This window comes from Antechinus flavipes, chromosome 2 (assembly GCF_016432865.1).
Source record: "Antechinus flavipes isolate AdamAnt ecotype Samford, QLD, Australia chromosome 2, AdamAnt_v2, whole genome shotgun sequence".
NCBI classification, from domain to species: Eukaryota; Metazoa; Chordata; class Mammalia; order Dasyuromorphia; family Dasyuridae; genus Antechinus; species Antechinus flavipes.
In genome coordinates this window covers 541596098-541621850 of record NC_067399.1, presented here as the reverse complement: position 1 = coordinate 541621850, position 25753 = coordinate 541596098, and the positions used below count along the sequence as shown (strand labels likewise).

General features: G+C 38.8%; 2 protein-coding genes across 2 annotated transcripts in view; one reads left to right on the top strand and one right to left on the bottom strand.

Moving 5' to 3' along the window:
• On the top strand, window positions 1-17432 carry SLC51B (solute carrier family 51 subunit beta). The gene is made up of 4 exons (XM_051980866.1): window positions 1-555; window positions 6811-7122; window positions 13043-13133; window positions 16960-17432. The coding sequence occupies exons 2-4, from the start codon at window positions 7026-7028 to the stop codon at window positions 17183-17185; spliced, it is 414 nt and encodes a 137-aa protein (XP_051836826.1). The 5' UTR covers window positions 1-555; window positions 6811-7025; the 3' UTR covers window positions 17186-17432.
• Window positions 17379-25753, bottom strand: part of RASL12 (RAS like family 12) — a 22758-nt gene continuing 14383 nt past the window's right edge. The window contains exons 4-5 of the mRNA XM_051980865.1: window positions 25001-25191; window positions 17379-19205 (exon numbers count right to left, since the gene is read on the bottom strand). Coding sequence (XP_051836825.1) covers window positions 18830-19205; window positions 25001-25191 — 567 coding nt within the window. The 3' untranslated portion in view covers window positions 17379-18829. The remainder of the gene's footprint in view (window positions 19206-25000; window positions 25192-25753) is intronic.

Genomic DNA, 25753 nt, shown 5'->3' with positions numbered 1-25753 from the left:
CTCTTCCTTCTTTCCTTCCTCCTTTCTTTTTCTTCTGTTTGTCTGTCTCTGGGTCTCTGTCTTTATCTCTCTGCTTTTGACTGTCTCTTTTTGTGTATTCCTCTCTTTGTATTCCTCTCTTTTTCTTTCTCCATTTCTCTCTGTCTCTGTTTAAAAAAAAAAAAAAAAAGCTTACCAGGTTATGGGATCAAACTTTTTTTCATTTATTCTTAATTGGAAATAAGTGAAACAGGTATTCTTTGGGATTGTGTAACCATATCTGGTGACAGGAATCTACCTTAAAGAGATTTCAGAGGTCAGCTTGTTACAGAGTTCAATCACCTCTAAGTTGTACAAGGGAAACTTTAGAAGTGGGTGTGTTACTGTTAAGAGAGTTACCCTTGTGGGTTGGGGCTTTAAAAGACTGTAGTCATCACTCTCAGTTAAAAGGTACACCTCCCTCCCTCAGGGACTGCTCAGCATATGTGGTTGGAGGGTGATCAGTGGAAAGTGAAGAAAGAAGAATTATGCTGCTTCAAAGAATCAGTTGTTTGTCCTAGAATCAGGGCATTCTAGGTGAGTTCCTTGTTAATTTTAACTTCATGGGAGTTCAGGGATGTCAAGAGAGACAGTGGGAATAATAACTAAAAGTCTGAACCTGGAGTCAGAAGCCCTAGATTCAAACCCTAACTTCTGCCATTTATTTGTGTGATCTTAGGCAAGTTCCTTCAACTTAGGCCTTGGTTTTTCATTTGTATAATAACCTCAAAAATAGATTAGTAGTATTCTCAGTTCTCTTGTATCTCTGAATTTATCATTCTGTAAGGGCATGACATCTTTCTGTGGGTATTATAGTTTTATATGTATATATATATATATAGAGAGAGAGAGAGAGAGAGAGACAGTATATAGTTATATATAGTTATTTATTATATTTATATAATTATAATTATTATAAATGTTTATTCTCAAAATACTTTTAAAATTCAGGGATAGTAATATTATCTTCTGCTCTAAAAACTCTTCTCCAGCATCACAGTCTGAAAGTGGATCAGCTTTCCTTATAATCCAACTCTCACAGCCTTACATTGCTTAAAAAACCCTAGCTTTGATTATACAGACTTTCTGCTAGGTGGTGCAATGAGTAGAGTGCCAGGCTTGGAGTCAGGAAGACTCATCTTCCTGAGCTCAAATGTCGTCTCAAGCTGTGGGATCCTGGACAAAAATCCCTTAATCCCCTATTTGCCTCAGTTTCCTCATTTGTAAGATGAGCTGGAGAAGGGAATGGCGATATCTTTGCCAAGAGAACCCCAAATGGGGTCATGAAGAGTCAGACAAGACTGAACAACAGCAATTACTATTCAGAAGGAGCATTTAAATGGATTGTGTGAAACATTTTACTTTTCAGAGACCTCTAGCCATGTGAGAGTCAGCAGGGGTATCAAATTCAACTAGAAATAGAGCCACTAAAGAATACATAAAGATTCCTGCGGGCCATATATTGACTGATAAAATCACAAGTGAACATTACTTAGGTTTTATTGCATTTTTGTTTATTGCTCACTATTTCTCAATAACATTTTAATCTGGCTTGGCCAGATTCCTGGAGTGTGAAGAGTTTCCTGTCTCCTGTTTGACACTTTGGTAGAATATAGTGCTGAATTTGTCATTGCAAAGACTGAAATTAAAGTCCTGACTCTGACACTGACCAACTATGGGACTCTGAAGAAGTCACATAATTCTTCTCAGACTCAGACTTCTCTGCTATCCAGAAAATCACAAATCCTTAATGTCTAGTGAGGTAGCACTGCTCAGCTAGAAGGGAGAAGAAATTTTCCATATTGGTCTGCTTCACTAAGAAAGCAGTGATAGGAGTAAAGAAGAAGATAAAAGGGCCCAGCTAGGACATGGATAATTGGACAAATTGCAGTGACTCCTTTCTCACACTTCATTGGGTGTGCAGTAAGCTGCTTCTCATCTTTTATTGTGTAGGTCCCTGTAGGGCTAAGTTGAAAAGAAGTAAGTATTCTTTGGACCATTTATGTTTTCTTCCCGAGTCCATACTCTAAAAATTGGTCCTCCACCTAAAATTTCAGGAATGCTTAACCATGTTATCAATCTAGTGTATGTTTCATTTTGTTGTTATTCAGTCATGTCTGACTCTTTGTGACCATGTGGACTGAAACCCAGCAGGTCCTTCTGTCCTCCACTATCTTCTGAAGTCTATCCAAACTTGTGTTCATTGCTTCCATGACGGTCTCTTTTCTTCCCATCTTCTGCCATCCTCATCTTCATTCACCCTCAATCTTTCCCAACATCACTATTTTCCCCAGTGAATCCTGTCTTCTCATTATGTATCCAAAGTATTTAAGTTTCAATTTTAGCATTTAACCTTCCAGTGAATAACTTGAATTAATTTCTTTAAGTAGGAATTGATTTGATCTCCTTACTGTCCTTGGGATTCTAAAATGTTTTCTCCAGCATCACAGTTTGAAAGTGGCTGGCCTTTTCTTATAATCCAACTTTCAGAGCCTTACATTGCTACTGGAAAAACATAGTTTTGACTATAAAGACCGGGATCAACAAGATTATGTCTCTGTTCTTAAATAGGTTGTCTAGATCTGCTAATGACAAATATGACAAATATCACACAGATTGAGATGAGATAGGCATGCTGATATCTTGTGAGATAAATATTTTAAAATGTCATACTTTATCATGCTCTTTTTTATCTTTAATATACCACATTTTTCAGCATGACATGAAGGAATTTGACTTTTACTTTTCTTACATGTGCTAAAAAGTAGGGGGCTAAATGTATTGAAAGGGGAGCAGACCATTGATTCCAATCAAATCACAATTGCAGCCACATTCAGTTCAATAGATGAAATTTTCTTAGGATTTCTTTTTTTCCCTTCCCTAAATTTCCTTAAATTTACAAATAGGATGATTTTTTGCTCATGGATAAAACTTAAAAAAAAAAAAAACTTGTTAAAAAAAGTTATGTTCCTCTATCTAAACTTCAAGATGTTGCATAGTCACAAGGAGAGTGTTCATAGTTAGAGATTATAAGTAAGAATGGAGCATTTTGAACACAGAGATGAATCAGGGAGGACATTCCCTAGAGAAAGCATATTTAGATTGAGTGTACACAGACTTGAGAATCTGTCTTCTTGATTAAATTGATTGTTCAATTGATTTCTGCACTATATCTAAGATACATGAAGGGTACTTTGTTACGGAATAGACCTTTAGAGAGTGCAAAATATTCTTAAAAATTATACTAAAAATCTGTCACATTTACACATTGATAGCACATGCACAGTTTTCAGGCAGAAAAAACTGACCATAGCATCTACGTAGCAAAAATAATTAAAATAGGTAGCCACCAGACTTGCCCCTGTCTGTGAGTCACTATAGTTATTGATTTTCCTTCCCACACAATTGTATTCATCTTAATTATTTCTTGTACTATTTCCATATTATGAATTACAAATCAGATCTGAGAGAGTGTTTTGTTTTGTTTCTTTCCCCAGGTACCAAAATTGTTAGCTATGGCTTTTGTTGATTGGCTGGTTAAGAAAAAGACATGGTCAATTTAGTCAAACAGTACATTTGATTTCTGTTTCCTCTCACCAGTGTCTTTGGTGGATAGATTTGGATTTTTGTTTTTGATGGGTCAGGTTTTTGATTGATTGATTGAGTGTGTGTGTGTGTGTGTGTGTGAAATGGGGGAAAAAATGAGGAAAAGTTAGATCTAGAGTATACTGTGGACCTCAGAGTCAGAGTAACTATCTCAATCCAGCTTAGATGGAGTTTGCCTATTATGGCCAAGAGAAGAAACTGTTTTCCTTGGTAGGAAGAAAGAGGAAATCCCAGCTCTCTAATCCCCACTCTTTTTCCCTTTCTCTTTCCCCAAAGAGAGAATGAGTCACTAGTTTCATTCAGGTCATTCGCCCTTACAGCTGAATTGTTGAAGTTCAGGATTTGGTAACCGATCAATATTGCTAAATTTGATTGTCTGTCTGCTGTGTTTGTAAGTGGAAATGTATAAGAAGTGAGATGAAATACTATCAGGCTTTAAATAGATCGTTTATGTCACAAGGGTTCATATTGTCTGTCCTGTGACTGGGTCCAGAGTCCAAATCCTAGCTAAGGATTTGGAAAATGTAGAACAATATCTCAAAAAGAAAGCATAGACTTTCCAGAAGGCATTAAATCATTTGGTTCGAATTAGACTGGTCTGGGGTTCTGCTGGCTAGAGAAATTGGAGTGTCTGTGACAAATTGGGGAATGGCTGTGACAGCTGAGTTGCGGGTGATAAAGGACATTTTGAATAGGAACTGTGATAAATTTTGGCTCAAAATTTTGCTTAGTGAATGGGAACCCCACTGAGGAAACCCAAGCAACTGGTAAACCATCTCCTTTTTCTCCCTCTTTCTCTAAGAAATAGAGGAAGTTTTAAATACTAAATCTCTGTTTCCTTTTGGTAAGCTGTTTCTCCTTGATTCATTTGTACTTTAAAGTTGGCTTTCCTTTAAAATATACAATCATTTTTTATTGTCTTTATTTAAATACAGAGAGAGGGCAGCTAGGAGGCCCAGTGGATAGTGTGCCAGGCCTGGAGTCAGGAAGTCTCATCTTCCTAAATTCAACTCTAGCTTCAGATACTTCTTAGCTGTGTGATCATGAGCAAATCATTTAACCCTGTTTGTTTTAGTTTCCTCATCTGCAAAATGAATTGGAGAAGGAAATGGCAACTCATTCCAATATCTCTACTAAGAAAACTACAAATGGAATCACAAAGAATTGGACACAACTAAAAAAGACTGAACAACAACAAATACACAAGAGAGAATGTAAATGGGGAAGAGGGAAGGTGGCAATAAATATTTGAAGTCACAAGTTAATTAGAACAATGGAAAAGTCCTCAGTTCAGTCAGCTGGACATTTCATCTGGCTTAGGGACTCAGGAACTATAATTATACATATTTAGAAATTGTATAAACTTCTCTAAAGGCAGAGTTTAAACTTAGATAGCAGAGTTCTTAGGCTAAGGTGATGAAGTGTGTCTAAGAATGTGAATATCTGAGACAAGACTTTCCACTCAGCAAGACTGGAGGAGAGAAAGGAAGTAGGAGAAGGTGTTATTAGAAAATCTGAAGGCTTGACTGGAGATAAGCAAGGTCAGGGAGATTCAGCCCCACTACTTTAGACTGGGAAAAGGGAAAGTCTTCTTTGGCCAAACTCTGCCCTTCATAGAAACATTTGTTGGTTACACTTGGACTCTGCAGGTACGTTTTAAAATATCTCTGGGCAATGGGTTCATCTCTTTGCCCAGCTTCTGGGCTGTTTTGGAAAAGGCAACTTGAAAAGGGCCCGTGAAGATAAGCTAAACATAAATTCCAATAATGAGATCATAGAATCCTAATTTTTTAAGTTGAAAAGGACCTTAAACATTTAGTTCAGTCTTTCCATTTTACAGATGAGGTTGCTGAGACTCAGAGAGATAAAGGATTTAGAACCTTAGATGCCCTGATTCCCAGACTATCGATCATTCTATTTAGAGGATTACTTGAAATGACTTTTAAAGATTGTACAATTTTTAAAATGTGTTGATTTGTGTGTTGACAGCATGAGTAAGCTTTTAGGTGTTATTTTCACTCATGTGTAACTCTTCAAAACTCCAATTGACATTTTCTTGGCAAAAATACTGGAGGGGGTTTGCCATTTCCTTCTCTACCTCATTTTATAGACGAGACAACTGAGGCAAGCAGGGTTAAGGGACTTGCCCAGGGTCATACAGCTAGTATTTAGAGCCAACTTTTATCTCAAGTTTGTCTGACTCCAAGCCCAGAACTCTATTCACAGAGCCACTTTCTGCTATGGAGAAACAATTTAACCTACTAGCATTCATTTAGCAAAAATAAATTGTTGAAAACAGGAGACTATCAGTATATCTGGAAAACATCTGTCTCTAAGCTACTATATTAACTCCCTTCCCACTAAACTCAATGTGTCTTAGTTACTTTTTGTATTATTTTGTATATATTTTTATATTATTTTCTGACTCAAGAAGACTCACTTTGACACTTACTGGGTGTGTGGTACGTGGTGACTTACTCTTTCAATGCCTCAATACAGCTCTGAGACTAGAAGTTACAAAGAACTGGTGATCAGCATAAGTAAAGGGACTTTCTTCTCCCGGAGTTCCAGTAAAGGTCAGGTCCAACCAATCATAGCCACCATGAATTATTTTGCCTTCAGGGTTCAGATCTGGAATCACCTCCATGAAATTTTCCCATACCTTTTGTGTCCCTTGCTGTTAGAGCATTTTCATTCTTTAATGTACCTTATTTTATATTTATACACATACATATTGAAAAAAACTCATTATCATTATCTCATTTGACCCTTACACAAACCTGTAAAGCATTAATATCCCCATTTTATAGATAGAGAAACTGAGATTAATAAATTAGGTGAGTTGTCCATGGTCATATAGTTACTAATTGTCTGTGGCAGGATTTAAATTCAGATCTTCTGACTCCATATTCACCATTTACTCCATTTAGCTAATTGAATTGAGAAACAGATATCAGTTAAACTAATCCCAATATTGAATATTTATTTTTTCTGATCACATAGTCCATTCTGGGGCCAGGATTGCTTTAGAATCCTTTTACTAAGAGCAGTTTATATTAAAACTGGTTTCGATAGAGCTCTGCAAAGAAGCAAGAACTAGAAAAGGAAGCAGGATCAAAGCAAGTAAGAGTTTTAATAGTCAGGATAAGATCTACCTCTTTGTTATCCTTGTTGCTTCCTCTCCAGTTTCCCGGTCCAGAAAACCAGCTGCCTCATCCTCTGACATTTAGATGAAGAGTAAAAAACTTCAAGAACCAACTTGCAAAGCAATCTTCTCTCTCTAGCAGCCTCCAAGTCTTCTAGGCAAACCTTCCAGGCTTTAGTCTCAGCCCTGAGTGATTCACTGGGCAACAGGAAGGCCAGAGGCATTGTAAGGGAATCCACATCAGAAACATAGCAACATGGATGGTAGTGATGGGCATGTTGGGGCCCTGCCGGGGTCAGAGTGGTCAGAAGAAGAGCTGGAGGAACTTCTGTGGCTTTACCGGACGGATGACTGTAAGTTCTTGGTTTGTTATTTGTCCTTCATTCTTGAAGAAGACCATGACATAGGAGGTGATGCTACAACTTGCAAGTGGATTCGCTTTAAATAAGGGAGGGTCGTGCAAGGTTACCTGCCTCACTTTCCCCTCCAGAGCCATCAGGATCCAGTGGCCAGTTATAGATCAGGATGAATGAAGATGGCTCTGGATGCAATGGGAGAACTTGACTTTTTTAAGCTAAGGTCTTTCAACAAACAGTCTGTTTGACTGAGGATACACCCATTCAATAATTAAAGTTTATGCTCAGAAAAGAAGATTTCTGGGGCTAACAATTAGGGGGGAAAGGCAGTGGAAAAAACCTAATTTTGTTTTTCTTTGGGCCCAGTTGGTAACTAATGAAGGAACACTTAGTTAATTGCCATTGTCTCCCTTTAAGAGTTCCCATTTTATGGATCACGTTTGACTCGGGGTTTTTTAGATACAAGATGGCTACTCCTGATGAGGTCCTGGGTTATTCAGTGGGGCTGGCAGACAAAGCCTGAAACACTAATAAGATTACTCCCTGAGGCAAGCAGGGAAGGACACTGATGGAGATCAGCTCAACCCACCCCTGTGGAATTCTTGAGTAACCCCACTTTACTGTGTTCAATCAAAAAGTCAAGTTATGTCAAACCCCCAAGTTGAAATTTCCCTCGTAAATCTGTCTGTGGCCCCCATTATCTTTGCTGAATCCCTTTTGGGTTATAGCCTGCCATAACACTCTGCCTTATGGTGATTTTCTCCTTATTCCTTCCCCATGCCTTATGGTGTCTTTCTTCTTCTTATAGCTAAATCTTTTAGTGTGCTAAACTCTATGGAGTTCATCTGTGGGCTAAGAGCACACTCCCACTTCATGGAGTATTTTGTTTCTCCTGGTTAATTATGAGTTCCACTAGGGAAGTTGTCTTTTCCATTATTACTTGTTAAAATCCCTTTCCTTACTAAATATATGCTTTCCCAAATCCATTTCATATTTACCATTTCTGGTTTCTATTGTACCTCTTCATTTTGTGTGTAGCCTTTTCTCATAAATAAACCTATCTTTTGCCAAAGAGAATGGCCATTGTGAATTTTTCACAAGACCGAATCCCAACATTTGGTACCAATTGTTTTCCTAAATCTTATCATTTGGTGCCTGAGAATCAATCTCAACATTTGGTGCCTGAAATTTGCTGGCATTCTTATCAAAAGGTAAGAGGTCCCCATGTGTTAGTCCTATTCTTCCATGTATCGAGATCACTTGGTGAAAATCCAGTTATTTTTTTTTCTTTCTCCTGGGCTCATTTATCACTCAGCATAACTGGGTGCTACTTGATTGTATTATTCAGGGGACATCTTGAATCAAGTTGCTTTGCCATTTCTGATGTCGACCCCTCTTTTCTGGAATGCTCAAACTGTGGGAGTCAGCTACGAGAATGGGACAGGGACCTTCTGTCCACTACTACATGGCAGATTGAGGTGGCTAGGTGATGCAAGCCAGGTAGATTAAGCACCAGGTCTGAAGTCAGGAAGATCTCAGTCTTTGGCATGAACTTGGTATGGGGCTCTGTGAAAATCACTTAATCCCTATTTGCCTCAGTTCCTCATCTGTAAAATGGGGACACACTAAAAAAAGAAAAAAAGAAAAAAAAAGAAAGAAAAGAAAAGAAATAACAAATCACTCTAGTATCTTTGCCAAGAAAACTCCAAATAGGATCCCAAAAAGTTGACATGACAGAATGACTCATCAGCAAAACCAAAATGTGCTAGTTAGATTAAAAAAAATTACCAAACACAGTTCCTTCCTTCAAAGAGTTTACAATGGAGTAGGGGAGAAAACACATGCAAACAAATATATACAAAGCTAGCTATATGTAGGATAAATAGGAAATAATTATCAGAGGGAAGATAATAGAATTATGAGGAGTTGAGAAAGGCTTCCTAGATAAGGCAGGATTTTAGTTGTGATTTAAAGGAAGCCAGAAAAGTCTATAGTCAGAGCCTAGGAGAGCATTCCAAGGCTGGAATATAACCAGAGAAAATGCCCAGAACAATTCCTAGTCTCTCTATTCTGCCCCTCTTCCTAACTTCTACACAGTAAATACCTCTCACTCACTATCTTTACGTTCTCTCCCCTAAACCAATAAGAAATTGACATTATATGCTACAAATTTTAAAAAAATGTTTCTCAGGCAAACATTGTGCATATGCAATATTGTACAATGACCAACTGTGAATAAATTAGCTATTTTTAGCAATTCAAGGATCAAAGAAAATTCCAAAGTACTCAACATGAAAAAATGCTATACATCTCCAGAGAAAGAAAAGAAAAGGAAATAAGGCTCATTATTACTAATAAATTAATCAGTGATGTTAGCTGAAGTATTGTACTCACTTGGGCAATTGATATTTTATCAGAAATCAAAGCTTTAAGATAAAGTAGACAATATTTATCATAGATAAAGGAATAAAGAGTTCCCTAGATCAGGTGGTTCCTAACCTGATGTCCAGTGAACTTGTTTTTAAAAAAATATTTTGATGACTCTATTTCATCATAATTGGTTGTCTTTGTAATTCTATTTATCTTATGCAATTAAAACCAGTATTCTGAGGAGGCCAACCATAAACTTCAGCAGGTTGTGAATATCCATGGCAGAAAAGGTTAAAAACCCCTACTAGAGATATACTTTCAGTGAATCATCCAGTGAGTAAGGGATTTATTGAGGCAATGGAAGAATTAAAGTATGCCTTCTCAGGCACCTCCCTTTTACTATCAGAATTATTTTTTAAAATAGTCTTTTATTTTCTCCCCAATTACATTTAAAGACTACTTTTTAACATTAAAAAAAAATTTTACTTCCAAATTTTTTCCTTCTCTCTCTTACCTCCTTCCTCCTTAAAACAGTAAACAATTTAATATAGGTTTTATATATGCAATCATGTAAAGTGTATTTTCATATTAGTCATGTTGTCAAAGAAATAGGCAAAAAGAAAAAAGAAATGTGAAAAAATATAAAGTGAAAAATAGTATTCTTCAATCTCCACTCAGACTCTTTAGTTCTTTCTCTGGAAATATATTGCATATTTCACCTTGAGTTCTTTGGAATTTTCTTTGATCATTGTATTGCTAAGAATAACTAATTTATCTACAGTTAGTCATTGTACAATATTGCATATGTTTGGGCAATGTTTGCCTGAGAATTCTTTTTTAAAAATTCATAGTATATATGTCAATTTCTTAAATACCCAATGGTACTGATAGGGACTTCCCATACCCATTGATGAAAATTAATAGATAGATCCATGTCAAAACAAAGTGAAGCAGGAAGCCTGTCTTATTGGGGGTATACATATGAGGAATTGCAAACTACCTGGGATCAAATAGATTCTAATATAGAAGATGGAAAAAAATAGAGAGGGAATGTTCATGAGAAGAGAAAAAGTGTTCCAAGGTAAAGGCAGTCTAGTGCCAGCCAGAGAGGAACCCCATTGGGATGAGCTCAGCTTTTCAAAGTTACCAGTGAGATTTTCCTGATACTCTGAAAGATCTTGCCCTATATAACTGGAAAACCACAAGCTATCATGTGCTCAGAGAATAACATTTAAAAACTATTATATTCAACTCATGATGAAACATAAGCTTATTTACTATCAGAGAAATTATAGATTCAGATACAAATTGAGGTATGTATATATGTGCATACATATGTATATATGCAAACAATACACACATATATAAAGTATATGTGTGTATGTGTTTGAATATATATGCATATATTATATATCTATGGAATGTGGTTAATACAGTAATTTGCAATGCTTGATAAAAACATATTTGTAATGGATTTTGTTGTTCTTGATTTCTCAGTGAATGAGGGAGGGGTAGGTGGGAATGAGAGAATTTGGAACCAAAATAAAAAATACTGAATTTTAATTAAACATATATGCACCAAGTGGTGTAGCATCTAAATTCTTAAAAGAGAAATTAAGAGAGCTGCAAGAAGAAATAGACAGCAAAACTATAATAGTAGGAGATCTTAACCTTGCACTCTCAGAATTAGATAAATCAAACCACAAAATAAACAAGAAAGAAGTCAAAGAGATAAATAGAATACTAGAAAAATTAGATAAGATAGATCTCTGGAGAAAATGTAATGGGGACAGAAAGGAATACACCTTCTTTTCAGCAGTTCATGGAACTTATACAAAAATTGACCATATATTAGGACATAAAAACCTCAAACTCAAATGCAGTAAGGCAGAAATAGTGAATGCATCCTTTTCAGACCACGATGCATTGAAAATTACATTCAATAAAAAGCCAGGGGAAAGTAGACCAAAAATAATTGGAAAAAAAATACTGAATTTTAAAAACCAAATCAGAATTATAAATGAGAAATATAAATCTGCTTATATAATAACAATATAATGCCAAATAGGAATATATATTCTTTTGTTTTATTTGAGTCTCATTTTTTTTCCCAAATGTGAATAAATAAAAATAAAATAAACACAATGAAAACATCTCTTTATTATTTCCTCTGAGGGCAGAAATCAAAGGAAAACTTCTACTAATGATTTTGTTGCCATAGGGAAAGGGGACAATACCACTTTCCTCTCTCTCTGAGGGACATTATAAAAATAAACCTATTTATTTCCATAAAACTCTGACGTTTCTAAAAACAAGAGAGCCTTGGATAAGAATTCTGAAAGTACATTCATTTGGGAGCAGGGCAATCTGAGTTACGGCCCTCCTGTGCTTAGTTGAAGTTGACTTGAGTCTTAGGAGGTAAGTGTAAAGAGGAAGACAAAGTTGGAAAGGGGTTAAGGTGGAACAACTGAAGTCATTGGGAAAGATAGTGGTCCACTACATGGACTGATGCTAAGTGAGATGAGCAGAACCAGGAGATCATTATACACTTCGACAACGATATTGTATGAGGATGTATTCTGATGGAAGTGGATTTCTCTGACAAAGAGACTTAACTGAGTTTCATTGGAGAAATGATGGACAGAAACAGCTACACCCAAAGAAGGAATACTGGGAAATGAATGTGAACTATTTGCATTTTTGATTTTCTTCCCGAGTTATTTTTACCTTCTGAATCCAATTCTCCCTGTGCAACAAGAGAACTGTTCGGTTCTGCAAATATGTATTGTATCTAGGATATACTGCAACATGTTTAGCATATATAGGACTGCTTGCCATCCTGGGGGAGGGGAAAAAACGAAACATAAGTGATTGCAAGGGATAATGTCGTGTAGAAATTATCCTGGCATGGATTCTGTCAATGCGAAGTTATTATTAAATAAAATAAAATTTATAAAAAAAAAAAAAAAGATAGTGGTCCATAGGTGATAAATTACTGTACAGGACAGAACAAACTTTAAAAAAGGTTATGTGATTGCTGAATGATAGTGGAAAAGGAAAGATTTGAAGGTGGCAATGGAAGCAAGTATACCAGTTGCCCTTCCTGACCCTATGTAAAAGCAGGTGTGAGTAAAAGCAACCAGTGTGTGTGGGGGAAATGGCAGGAAATTTGTTTCCAGGTGAAAATTAGATTTTAATGAGCACTTGGATATGGAAGGAATATGTGAGTTAGAAATCAAGGATAAGGAGGAGGAAACATAGCTTCCTTCCCTTACTCCATCCCATCAATGTCATCACCTAGATAAAGCCCTAGCTGCTTATGCTAGTTCAAATTCTGGACAGGGTTTTGTGTCTCCCATCAGAGTAGGAGCTCCCTAAGATTGGAGATAGTTCTTTCCTTGCTCAGCATCCCTGCCCAGTGCCCCATAGTGAAGATAAGAGTGAGGCTGACTGATTGACAAACACGAAGTACCATTGTGTTGGATCATAACCACCAGATCCTACTAAAAGATTGAGTAACAATTGTTGGTATCTTTTCTTTCTACAGCTACACCATGGAATATTGCTGTCCTCGTCCTCTCATGTGCAGTATTAGTCCTGAATGTCTTCCTTCTAGGGAGAAGTATCATGGCAAACAGGTTAGAAAGTTATTTATTTAAGCTCTCTGGTCATCTTTGAATAATGTGGTTCTAATTTTGTTTTAATAGAAATAAGATATTTTTCTCTCCCAATATGATTTGTAAAGCAATGTGTATTAAAATAAATAAGTTTTTTTTTTTTTAAAAAAGAGGAATAAGGTGGCTTTTCCTGGGAAAATTTTATTCTGGACCCTGTTTGACTTCTCTTGGCTTCTGCCCATAGTTTAGAACTGGGAATATGTTACCCTCAAGGACCTCTCAAAGTTCAGCCTATGATAAATGAAATGCTGCCACCCAAATTCCCCTTGTTGCAACCCCTGTAAGATAAGGAAGGGAGAGAGGAAAAGACTAAAGAGAAAAACTGGAATATTTCCAAAATTATACTATTACTTATTCAAAATAGAATTCAATGACAACTCATGGAAAATTTTAAAAATCATAACACTCCATAGCTTCATTAATAACCACTAGAATCCAGTGACAAGTGATGTCATGGTAAGGTTATATAGTAACCAACTCATTCATTCAAAAGATATTTTTTGAGAGTTGATTATGTGAAAGGAACTTTGCTCAGTGTTGAAGGTGGAGGGGGCAAAATGAAAAGATGGGATAAATCAGTCAGTGTCTTTTTTCCTAATTAAATTTCTGATCATGTGTTATAAGTTTTTTCAGTAGATAGTGTTTAGAACTAATGATATGTTAAAAAGAATCCTAGACAAAAAATAACCAAAACAAACACCCCACAAGAGAGCTGGATTCCAAATCTCACTTCTGGAACTCAATAGTTACAAAATTGTAGGCAAATTCTAGATCTGTAAAATGGGGCTAATACCAGAGGTATTTACCTAACAGGATTGATATGAGGATGAAATATTAATATAATCAGATGCTTTGGAAAACATCAAGGACTACTTAAATGTCAGTTATTATTAATTGTTGTTAATAATATTATTATTAGTAAATATATTATTAATCATCATTAATATTATCTGCCACAAAGTCATCAATCAATGAACATCCAATCCAATAAGCATTTAGTAAACATTTACTTAGGAATGAGACATGGTTTACAAAATTCTGTTATCTTTGATGGTTAATCATTATAATCCTGATACATTATTATTATTATTACACCAATATTGCTTTTGAACCTCTGTAAAACTGAGTTTTTCTTACTATTTTTTCACTTTTTACTTTGTTTCATTGTTATAATGTCTAACTCTTTATTCTACATTTCTATATTTAATATAAAATATATTCCTTACAACACCTTACATGCAATAGAAATATTTGTTGAATAAATGTTAGGCTCCACCTACCAGGGAGGGACTTTCTAACAAATGCTCGCCCCATTTTACAACACCTCACCTCAGTGGACATTCTAGGATATTAGCTCTGTGGTAGCTGTTGGAACTTGAACCTTTGGCTCTGTGCCTTGGGGTTGTTGCCCAGATTCTTGATGAGTGATCCATTCATTGGTTTCTAGGGTTCTTATAGATTGCTCAGTCAGATCAAGACTTGAACCGTGTTCTTTTCCAGTAAAACTAACAACAGTAACAATAGCTGGTATTTATATAGCATTATGAAGTTTGCAAAGTGCTTTACAAATACTATCTCATTTTATTCTCATCAACAACCTTGAGAGACAAATACTATTATCATCCCCATTTTATATAGAAACAGACAGAGGTTAAGACCAGTGGTTCCAGTCATATGATGGATGCCAGCTGGGCAATGCTACTTGATTCGGTGATGGTTTCTAGGCACAGCTAGAAACTGCTGAACATTGCTTCCTGCTTCAAGGCTTCATCTCTTCAAGGCCATTCAATTGCCATCTTAACTCTAATCCATCAGGATATGATGGCAAGAACTTCTGCCTGATAAGGACTGATTGAAGATCTTTTACTTATAGCCACACCCAACTAATAAAATCTAGTTATAGTCCTTTTTTCTTCTTTCTCTTTCTTCCCTCCCTCCCTGCCTCTCTCCCTCCCTCTTTTCCTTCTTCCCTTCTTCCTTAATTCCCCCCTCCTTCCTTCTTTTTCTCCTTTTCTCCTTCCCTCTTTTCCTCCCTCTCTCCTTCTATTTCTCCCTTTTTCTTCTCTCCCTCCCTCTCCTCTTTCCTTTCTTTTCTTCTCTTCCTCCTTTCCTCTTTCTTTTCTTCCTTCCCTCTCTTCTTTTCCTCCCTTCTTTCCTCTCTCCCTTTCTTCCTTTTCCCCTCCTTCCCTTCTTTCCTCTCTTCCTTCTTTCCTTTTTCCCTTCCTCCTTTTTCTCCTCTTCTTCCTTTCTTTTCTCCCTCCTTCCCTCCCTTCTTTTTTCCTTCTTTTTTTCCTCCATCTTTCCCTTCCTTCCTTCCCACCCTCCTTCCCCGCTTCCTTCCTTCCTTCCTTCACTCTTTTCTTCCTTCTGTCTTTGTGTTATTTTATTTTCAGTTCCAAATTTTCTTCTGTCATTTCCTCCCCCTCTCATTGTCATTCATGTGAAGTCATAAATATCATTTTCATATTGATCATGTTGCAAAAGAAAGAAAGTTGGGTTAAGTAGTTAAGTCTTAATGTAAATTCTTTTCTTTTCAAACTCCATGTCTGGGAGGAAATTATAGACTTCTGATCCAGACATCTAATTTAGGGCCAGACATTCTCCAAATCCTCTTTGGTCTAGTAGGAAAATGAAATTAAGTCAAAGCAAAAGATAAGCTAAGAAGGCAAGATTATTATTTTCCAATCACCTCGACTACATTCCTACCTATATTATGCAAATCTATCCTCAGCAAACTCAACAAGGAAATAGGCAAGGCCATAAGCATTTATCTAGCACTTACTATGTGCTAAAATAGCAGCTAAGTGGCTCTGAAGAAGCAAAGCCCAGAAGCAGGAAGCAATGCCCCTCAGCTTCTAGCTGAGTCTAGAACTGCGCTAAGTGCTTTATAACTATTATCTCATTTGGTCCTTATAACAGGTCTGGGAAGTAAGTGCTATTAATCTTCATTTTACAGTTGAAGAAACTGAGTCAGACAAAGGTTAAGCTGCCCAAGGTCAAACAGCTCAGAGTCTGAGATAGGATTTAAATTCAGGTCTTCTTCACTCCAGGCCCAGAGCTGTATCCATTGTGCCAACCAGATGTATCTTCTAACCAACAGAAAAATCTTGCTATCTTCCCCTATGTTGAGGAATACTTAGTAAGCTTGTCTATAGTATATTATTTATATTGGAACTAATAACAGATGACTAGCGAGAAGGGCTAGCTCCAGATTGTGACAAGAAGAGTGCCCTTCTATGGGGATGAGGAGAAGAGGTTAAGTCTTTAAGGGAGGATTTGAACTCGGGTCTTTTTGACTCTCAGTCCAATATCCAACTACCACACTGCCTCATTGCCTCTGTAAACAATGGAGAACTATTGAAGGTTTTTGAAGCGGGAACCAATGTGGATAAAATGAGATTAGAAAGATTAACTTGGCTATATATAGGAGGGAGGAGAGGCTCCAGTAATTATAATAATTTGGACAAGTAATGTGGTTCTGGTCTATAGTATTTGCATTAGTAATTGAAACGAAGGAGTTGGTGTGAGAGACCTTTCAAAGGAAGACTATCTTGTTCTAGCACTAATGGTTCCATACATACCATCTGCCATTTTCTCTGCTGGAATACAAAATGTTTAGTTTATACTTGAGGCCATTTATTTGACACAGCCAACCCAGAGCCTCTGCACATATCAGACACCAAGCCTTAAGAACTGATAACTCGAACATCGTCTAACCTTGGTGTCTGAAGTCTGGGGATGAGTATTCGATCTCAGCTACTTGTATCTTTTTTTCCCCTCTTCTTAGAAAACGGAAAATGAATTCCCAGGAAAAACAAGAAATGAAAATCAAATCCTCTTCTGAGACTACAAACAATAAGGAGGACCCTTCGTCATCGAAGGATGATAATGGCTTGAATGTTTTAAAGGAAACATTGCTCTCTCAAAACCAAAACGCAGAACAGACAACAGTTGAGTGGAAAGAAAAAGCCCATGTCGACATTGCTCCAGAGTCATCAGAATCTGGAGTCTAGTGAGATTACGGGGAGCTGAAAAATGAAAACCAGGGAAGTATTTTCAACACCAGGTGCCTGCTTGGTGGGTTAAATTAAAACCACCAAAGTTCTGCCAAACACATCATAGTAACCAAAGACATAAACAGTAACTGTGGGCCAAATGTTTTGTACTTAAGGAAAACTAAAGGACAAATCACCATTTAAAATGCTATTATTTTTCTCTAAGAATTCTTTATTAAAATGTTTCCAGAAGTGTTCAACAAAACTTGCATATGTATTCAAATGGTTAAATGTACACAGATGTGAACAAAACTGTAAAGAGCTGTATATACAGAGAGGCCTGACCCTGAGGATGTCTCTTTCATATTATCCTTAAGCTATAGAGGCGGGGTCAAATAACTTATGGAAAAATAATAGTTTCGTTGACAAAAAAAAAAAAAAGTGTTTTAGGGACCAGAGTTCTGTCCAAGCACAGCTATGATTTGGCATAATGCATTTCTAAACCCAAACCACTTTAGGGAATGGTACTTTGTATGTTGTTTGCTCTCTAGATCATTCAGACATTATTTTTAACTCTAGGTGTTGATTCCCTTAAGACTTTTGGTTTCCTTTCGCTAGTATGACTTCAGTAGAAGACTCTCTCCTGAGTAAGGCTGTTGGAAGGTCCCCTTTGGGGTCTACAGAGTGAGGTGACTAATGGATGTTGAGGGAAAAAAAGACCAGAGCTTCGTACACCCCTATGCAATCAGCATGTAAACCTTCCCACTGCCATCTAAGCAAAAGCGAAGGCTGTTCCTTCTTCCGCACATACTCTTCAGAGTTTTTGAATTATCTTTACGAGCTTGGTTTTTCTTCAAGTCATCCTTTGCAGGTCTATTTTAACCCAAAATGGAAGGGTCTTTCAATCAGGCACCACTGGCGAGATGCCGGGAACCGTAGTGGTTGACCTGTGGACCTTCATGGGAATGGGATGTGCTGGGATGGAAGTCACTGTCCCACAAACCCAGGCTGGTCAAACCCAACAGCTGTTCCCGGTCCTGCCACCAGGGGTCTCTGTGCTCCCAGGAACGGTCTGCGAGATTCCCTGTCCGCCATAGCGAGAGACTCCTCTTTTACTTGGTAGCAAGCGTGGCGGCTCCTGGCTGTGCCTGAGGAGCCACATCTGGCCGCTGGGACTCCCGAAGTCAGGGAGGGAGGCAGGAAGAAGAGGTACAGAGCCTTTGAACTCGGCTTCAAAGGCAGAGATTTCGTAAGTTTCTCTCGGTGTCCTGTCTGTGAGACCCGGAGCCTTTGCCTTCCGCCCACCCACAGCTGTTACTCTCCAAGGTCACAGCTGCTTCGGTTGCCGTGGAAACTGGAACTCCATGGATTGCAGAACAAAATCACACACAAGTATCCCCTCCTGACGGGAGGGGGGGGGGGGGGAAACCTGCCCGGGGCAAGCTCAACTACTCAGTGCCAATAACTGGAACTCCCGTTCCAGAAGTAAGTAAGCCGGGGGCTGGGCCGGGCCGGGAGCGGGACCCAGTCAGTCCGGGGCAGCGCCTGCCCCAAAGTCTCGGGACACAATTCTATCCGATGCCCCGGGGCTGCTCCTGCTAACGCTGGCCCGTCCTTCCTCTCCCACGTGCCCCCTGCAGCGGGGCGTGGATGGCGAGGGCCTCAGAAGATCTTGAAGCCTTTCAGCAGCGTCAGGGTGGGCGCCTTGCGCTTGCTCTGGGCCCGGGAGGATTTGACTGTTACTAGCTTGGCCTGGGCCACAGTGGGCATCTCCTTGTAGTTGACAGTTGAGAGGGTGTTGAAGGTGCAGCTTGGCAAGCCGTGCCTGGCAGTGAGGGGGGCCTGATGAAAAATGGACCTTTCCTCAGAAATGAAGAGGGGCCGCGCCGGCGCACTTCTCTCCTGCTCCCTGCGGACCTCCCGGATGGCTTCGTGGAACACGTGCTGCACGGCTTCGAAATCTAGGCAGGCGGAGACCTCGTAGAACAGACACCCAAACTTGCCGGCCAGAGCCGCGCCCTCTGACTTGGGGACCTGCCTGGGGGGCGGAACAGAGGGAGGGAGAATGATCAGGAGCGAGCCACCCTTCCTCGGCCGGGAAACCCCGGGCCGCCCGGGGACCTACACCTAGGGGATCCGGCGCTACTCTAAGGGAGAGCTCCAGGACGGAACTCTACCTTTGGCCTGGAAAAGTTGAGCTCTAAGTCCCCGGAGTGAGGGCACACGAATCCTGGAGGCAGCAGTGCTGAAGGGAAAAGCGCTGGAATAGGGGGCCCGGCACTTGGCTCCACTGCTTGGTACCTGTGTGAGCTCAAGCAAATCGTTTTATCTACCTGGGCCACAGTTTCCTCCTCTGTAAAAAGAACTGCAGGACCTAAGGTCCTTCTGGTTCTAAATCTATGATCCTCTAGTCTGTTGAAGAAGTGGGACAAAAGAGATAATCTGTGCTCTCAGATGGAGGTCCCTTGTGTACTACCCAGGGGTTGTTGGTATTTTAACATAGGATGTCTGACCACCGATCTAATGCTTCTCCGCTACACACTATCTACATAGTTCTTAGAATTCAAAGAAGATGAACCACCAGTGTCTACTATATATATGGTGAAGGATGGGAATGAAACGGAGAGTGATGGGAGAGGAAAAGATTCACAGATGCGTGGAAAGCCTTATATGAACTGATTCAGAGTGAAGTAAGCTGAATCGGGAAAACAATACACACAATGACTATAATAATGTTAATGAAAAAGAACAATAAAGATACAACCTCACAACAGTCTGGAAAAGATCCTTAGGAATAATATAGGAATGATACAGATCACAAATATATGGAATCATGACCAAGCTGGTCCCCAAAGAAGAGATGAGAAAATGCACCTCCCTCCCTTTAATGAAGCAACATGGGGCAATGAGATGTAGAATACTGCAAAGACTGTTAAGACCCAGCTGATGGATTGGTTAGTTTTGCTAAATGCCCTCTTTTTATTCCTTCTATATCTTCTTTTTTTTAATTGTTGTTACAAGGGATGGTTCTTTGATTAGGGAAAAGAGGATAATATATTTAGAAATAAAGATATTAAAAATAAGAGATATCCATAAAATAAAATAAAAATAGAACAGGAAGGCAGAGAGAGCAGCAATCTCTATGAATTGTTTTATTTAGTTATTTTTGAGCTGTGTCAACTTTATGACTATATTTAGGGTTTTCTTGGCAAAGATACTGAAATGAAATGGTTTGCCATTTCCTTCTCCAGCTCATTTTACAGATGAGGAAACTAAGGCAAACAGGGTGAAGTGATTTGTTGGGATGACACAGTTAGTGTCTGAAGTCAAATTTGAACTCAGGTAGGTGAATATTCCTGAATCTAGGTTCAGCACTCTACCCATTGCACCATTCTGTCTCTCCCAACTTTTCCCTCATTTATCCCTCTATCCAATTCCTGGGGATAGAGTAAAGGGGGTGGGTGTGGGGGAGAGAATGGAAATGATTGATTGCAGATAATGAAGTAATGACAAAAATAAATCAACTCAGACTGAACAATGAATATGACCTGAATCCTCACAATCAGCAAGTAGGGAGGATGAAAAATAGGAGATTACGAAGAAACAGTACATGGCTCTCATTTGCTCCTAATAAGCAGGATAAAACATCTCCAGGGGTCTCCTCCCAAAGAACAGGAAGTGGTTCTGCGCCTTCTAAAATATACTGTCCTGATCTCAAACTTTCCTGTTTTTTCCATGGAAGCAAAACCACGAGAGTCATGGGAATAGGGTGGGAAGATGGAATGAGAAATGAGAGAGAAGTGAGCATAGAGAAAACATTAAGAGACTAGTCCCAAAGTTCTTTTGGCCAAGTTTCCAAGGTTAAAATTCCTCTGCATGATGACTGAGGATTTCCTTATGCTCATCCTACACAGCCCTTAAGTCCTGGCCTGGGAAAATATTAGGAACAACAGTGGAATAATATAAACCTGATTGTGAAGAAGAGAAGGAATAAGAAAGAACAACTCAAACATCTTATGTCATTTATCACTCAACATCAAATTTAGCTAGTTCTGGGTGCAGAAGGGATTGTGAGCTTGAGATCAGGCTAGTTGACCCACTAACCCTTGTTCAGCAACAAGATCTGGGGTCGGACGGGGGAAGGGAGGTGGACTGAATGACTGTTAGACTGTAGAAATCTCTGCCAAGAATGTGCCCTTACACTGGAAATTCCCTCCTTCATTCAATGAGCATTTGACATGTCTGGAGCAAAAGAAATCAGAGAGAGAGGAAGAGATCAATAGAATGGCCAGCTCTGAGTGAAATGACCTCAGTGTATCCATTACTGAGAGAGGGGCCAATAAACTGAATGTAGATATCTATGTATCTCACATAGGCAAAGCAAAGTTGACTCTTGTTATATGTGAGAGCACAATGGCCCTTGAGCTCAGTTGGCCAAGTACTGCGGTTCCCTCCCTACAAGAGCACACTCCCACATTCCCAATTCCCACCCCACACACATATGGATAATAGAACAGTTACAACTTAGAATCAGGAATTGATTAAAAGAAATTCAGACTCATTATACACTTCGACAACAACGATACTGTATGAGGATGTATTCTGATGGAAGTGGATTTCTTTGACAAAGAGACCTAACTGAGTTTCAATTGATAAATGATGGACAGAAGCAGCTACACTCAAAGAAAGAACACTGGGAAACGAATGTGAACTATTTGCATTTTTGTTTTTCTTCCCGGGTTATTTTTACCTTCTGAATCCAATTCTCCCTGTGCAACAAGAGAACTGTTCGGCTCTGCAAACATATATTGTATCTAGGATATATTGCAACATATCTAACATATATAGGACTGCTTGCCATCTAGGGGAGGGGGTGGAGGGAGGGAGGGGAAAAATCGGAACAGAAGCGAGTGCAAGGGATAATGTTGTAAAAAAAATTACTCTGGCATGGATTCTGTCAATATAAAGTTATTATAAAATAAAATTAAATTAAAGCTGGGAAAAAAAAAAAAAGAAATTCAGATAATCCTAGAACTCTAGAGTGGGAAGGAACTTTGGAAATCAAACCCAAGATTCTCATCCAGTGTAGGAATTAGTACTCTCTATAATGTCCTGGAACAGCAGCTATGTAATCTAGCCTTTTCAAAAATGTCTCCAGGGATGGGAAGTTTACTATATTATGTGGCAGACCATCCTCTTTTAGGAAAATTCTAGTTGCTTTAAAATTCTACCATTTTTCCTTCCTTCCCTTCTTTCCTTCCCTCCTTCTTTCCCTTCCTTCCCTCCTTCCTTCCTACCTTCCTTCCTTCCTTCTTTCCTTCCTTCCTTCCTTCCTTCCTTCCTTCCCTCCTTCCTTTCCTTCCTTTCTTCCTTCCTTTCTTTCTCTTTTTCTCCATTTTCTTTCCCTTCTTGTTTTCTTTTCCTTAATTTTCTTCCCTATTTCCTACCCCACCTCCTTCACTATTTCTTGTCTTCTTTTTAAAAAAAAAATCTTTGTTTTATTGAGGGAAAATTCACACAAATACACACACGTACACACACACACATACACACACCAAATTCCTACCAATCAGTTCTAATTCTGGCTTCCCTAGACAACAAAAGTTTATTCTGGATTAATAACTGTCATTTACATGGTCCTTTAAGTTTTTCACTATAGTTAACAATGTCTCCTTTTCTGATCTGCACAACACTGTAAAACATGTGCTGGGGTGAGGAAACACAGAGACTTATCCTGGGTCATTCGTTTTAAAAATGTCTGAGGCAGGATTTGAATCCACCAACATTCTATCTGTTTTTATGTTATCCTATTCTGCCTTTGCCAAAGCTGTTTTCTATATGAGATAGTCCTTTCAAATATTTCAAAAGAGTTACAATATCTTCCTTTTCTTAGACTTCATTTGTCCAGACTAAACATTGCTAGTTCCAACAACCATTTTTCACAGAACATAATTTTCAGATCTTTTTCCATTGGTCTCTGGTTGCTGGCTTACTTTTTAATGTCCTTGCTAAAAAGGTGGAATCCAACCTTAAACACAATACTTAAGATGTGATCTGATCAGAGGATAGTGCCAAAGGACTAATAGATCACATGCTGTGAGGTGGCAAAATGGATAGAGCACAGAGCCTAGAGTAAGGAAGTTTTAAGCTCAGTTCTGGCCTCAGATATTTATTCAGATACTGGATGAGCCTGGGCATAAAACAGGGATAATAATAGCACTTACTTTTCAAGACTGTTGTGAGAATCAAACAAGATAATTTGTAAAGTACTTAGCACAGTGCCTGGCATATAGAATGTGCTTATATAAATGCTATTATCATCTTTATTGTTGTTATCATCATCTATGATCAGAACACACTGCCTCTGGTAGTGGAGCCTATGACTTAGTTTTTTGGTGTTTGTTTTTTCTTTTTAGTGACTGCATCCTAATGTTGGTTATGTTAAGTTTGAAATTAACTAAAACCTTTAAACCTTTTTCACATTCAATCAATACTAGGAAGATCAGGTTGGCTGATGCACTAATCCTTGTTCAGTAACAAGGCTTGGAATGGGGGATAGGATATGGAATAAATGAATGGCACCAAGCCAGTCTCCCTTTCTCAAACCTGGGTGATTGACTTTTTGGTTCTAAATTTAACATTTTACATTTCCTCCAATGGACTTTGTATTATTGGTTTTGTTCAAGAACATCAGTCTATTAATCATGATTCCAACATTCATTCTATTAGCAGTCCTTCATAGCTCTGTGCTGTCTGAAAGAAAATTTTTCATCTGAAGATTTGATGGGCATGCCTTCCCTTCTTGGCAGAAATGGGGAAACATTGTACACATTGGCACACTTGATTGATATGTTAATTTTGCTGAATTGCTTAAAAAAATTTCTTTGTTACAAGATTCATTGATAAAGAGAAGGAAGGACATATTTAGAAATAAAGTCAATATAAAATAAAAATCAACAAAATGCTTAATTTGATGGGTATGCCTTCTATATTCTCATTTAAGTCACTGATAAAATTGAACAGGAAAAGATCAAAATAGGAGAAGCTTTGCCACTTGCTACTTGTGTGATTATGGGCAAATTATATACTCTATCTGATTCAGTTTCTTAATCTGTAAAATAAGTGGCTTAAATTAGATAACTTCTATATTTTCAGCTCTAAATTTAAATATATTCAGAAAAGAGCTTTGTGGCATTCTGCTGATGACCTTTTCTCAGGTTAGGGAGTAATATGCTCTATTTCTGGAAGAGTCTTTAGAGATTGTCTAATTCAAAGATTGAGACACTCTGTATGGCCTAGGCCAAATCCAGCTTGCCATCTGATTTGGTACAGCTAAATATTTAAGCTAAGAATGGTTTTGGCATTTAAAAATGCAGTTGTTATTCATTGTGAAGCAGCTAGGTGACTCAGTGAATAGAGCACTAGCCCTGAAGTCAGGAGGATCTGAGTTCAAATCTGCTCTCAGACACTTAACACTTCCTGGCTGTGTGACCCTGGGCACGTCACTTAACCCTAATTGCCTCAGCAAAAAACAAAACAAAACAAAATTGTGGTTCATTGTTCAGTTCAATTCTTTATAACTCCATTTGGAGATTTCCTTGGCAAAGATACTGGAGTGGTTTGCCATTTCCTTCTCTAGATCTTTCTCTAGATGAAGAAGCTGGGGCCAACAGGGTCTCACAGCTTGATATTGGATCTGACTCAGAACACCATAACCAAAGTGTCCTCCTCTTTGCCCCATCTCCCAGGCAATAAAGCTCTGTCTGCGGCCCCTCAGATCCGCTACCCAGCCCTCCCCCCTGGCTGCTGAAGAGAGACAGGAAGGGTTGGTACCGGTACTGGGCCATGTCCAGCTTGTTCCCCAGGAGCAGCACAGGGTAGTCATGCTGGGTGTCCTTTGCGTGGTGGGCGATGATCTCTAGGTATTGGCTGCAACCCTCAAAGTTTCGCCTGTCATCGATGCTGTAGACAACCAGGAAGGCTTGGGCCCAGTTCAGGTAGCGCTTGCAGTTTCTGGGAACATCCTGGAGGTAAGCAATAAGCAGGTGAGACGTGGGGGTCTCAGGCCTCAGTCTGAGACCAGAACAGGCCAAGTCCCTGGCCCTCACCTGAGTTGCCCCGTCCTATCTCTCCTTCCTCTGGGCTTTTGTACATTGTTTCCCAACTGAGTCCTTTTCAAAGGGACATCTGAATCTGGATTTGGCGTGGTATGAAAGGGGCCATTGTCCCTTCTCCTCTCAGAGAAGAGCAGACACCAGATCCTGAGGGCCAGCAGCCAAAGGCTCCAATGTCACCAATCCTCAGACCTGACCATCCATGGGCGGCCCTGGGTGGCCCATTTGTCTGTAAGTTTGCTTTCTTGGAAATTTTCCTTGGGACAGACAATTTGCAACTTTGGCTTTGTTTTAGAGGTGTTTTTAAGATTCCTAATTGCTCACAAGTTCCCTTTGAAAGGCACAGAAAGAAGTATGGCTGCAAAATCACAGAAACTTGAGCAGAGAGGGACCTCAGAGGACAATCAGTCCAACCCATATGTGACCAAGAATTCTATGCTACAACATACCCAACAAGTGGTCATCCAGCCTT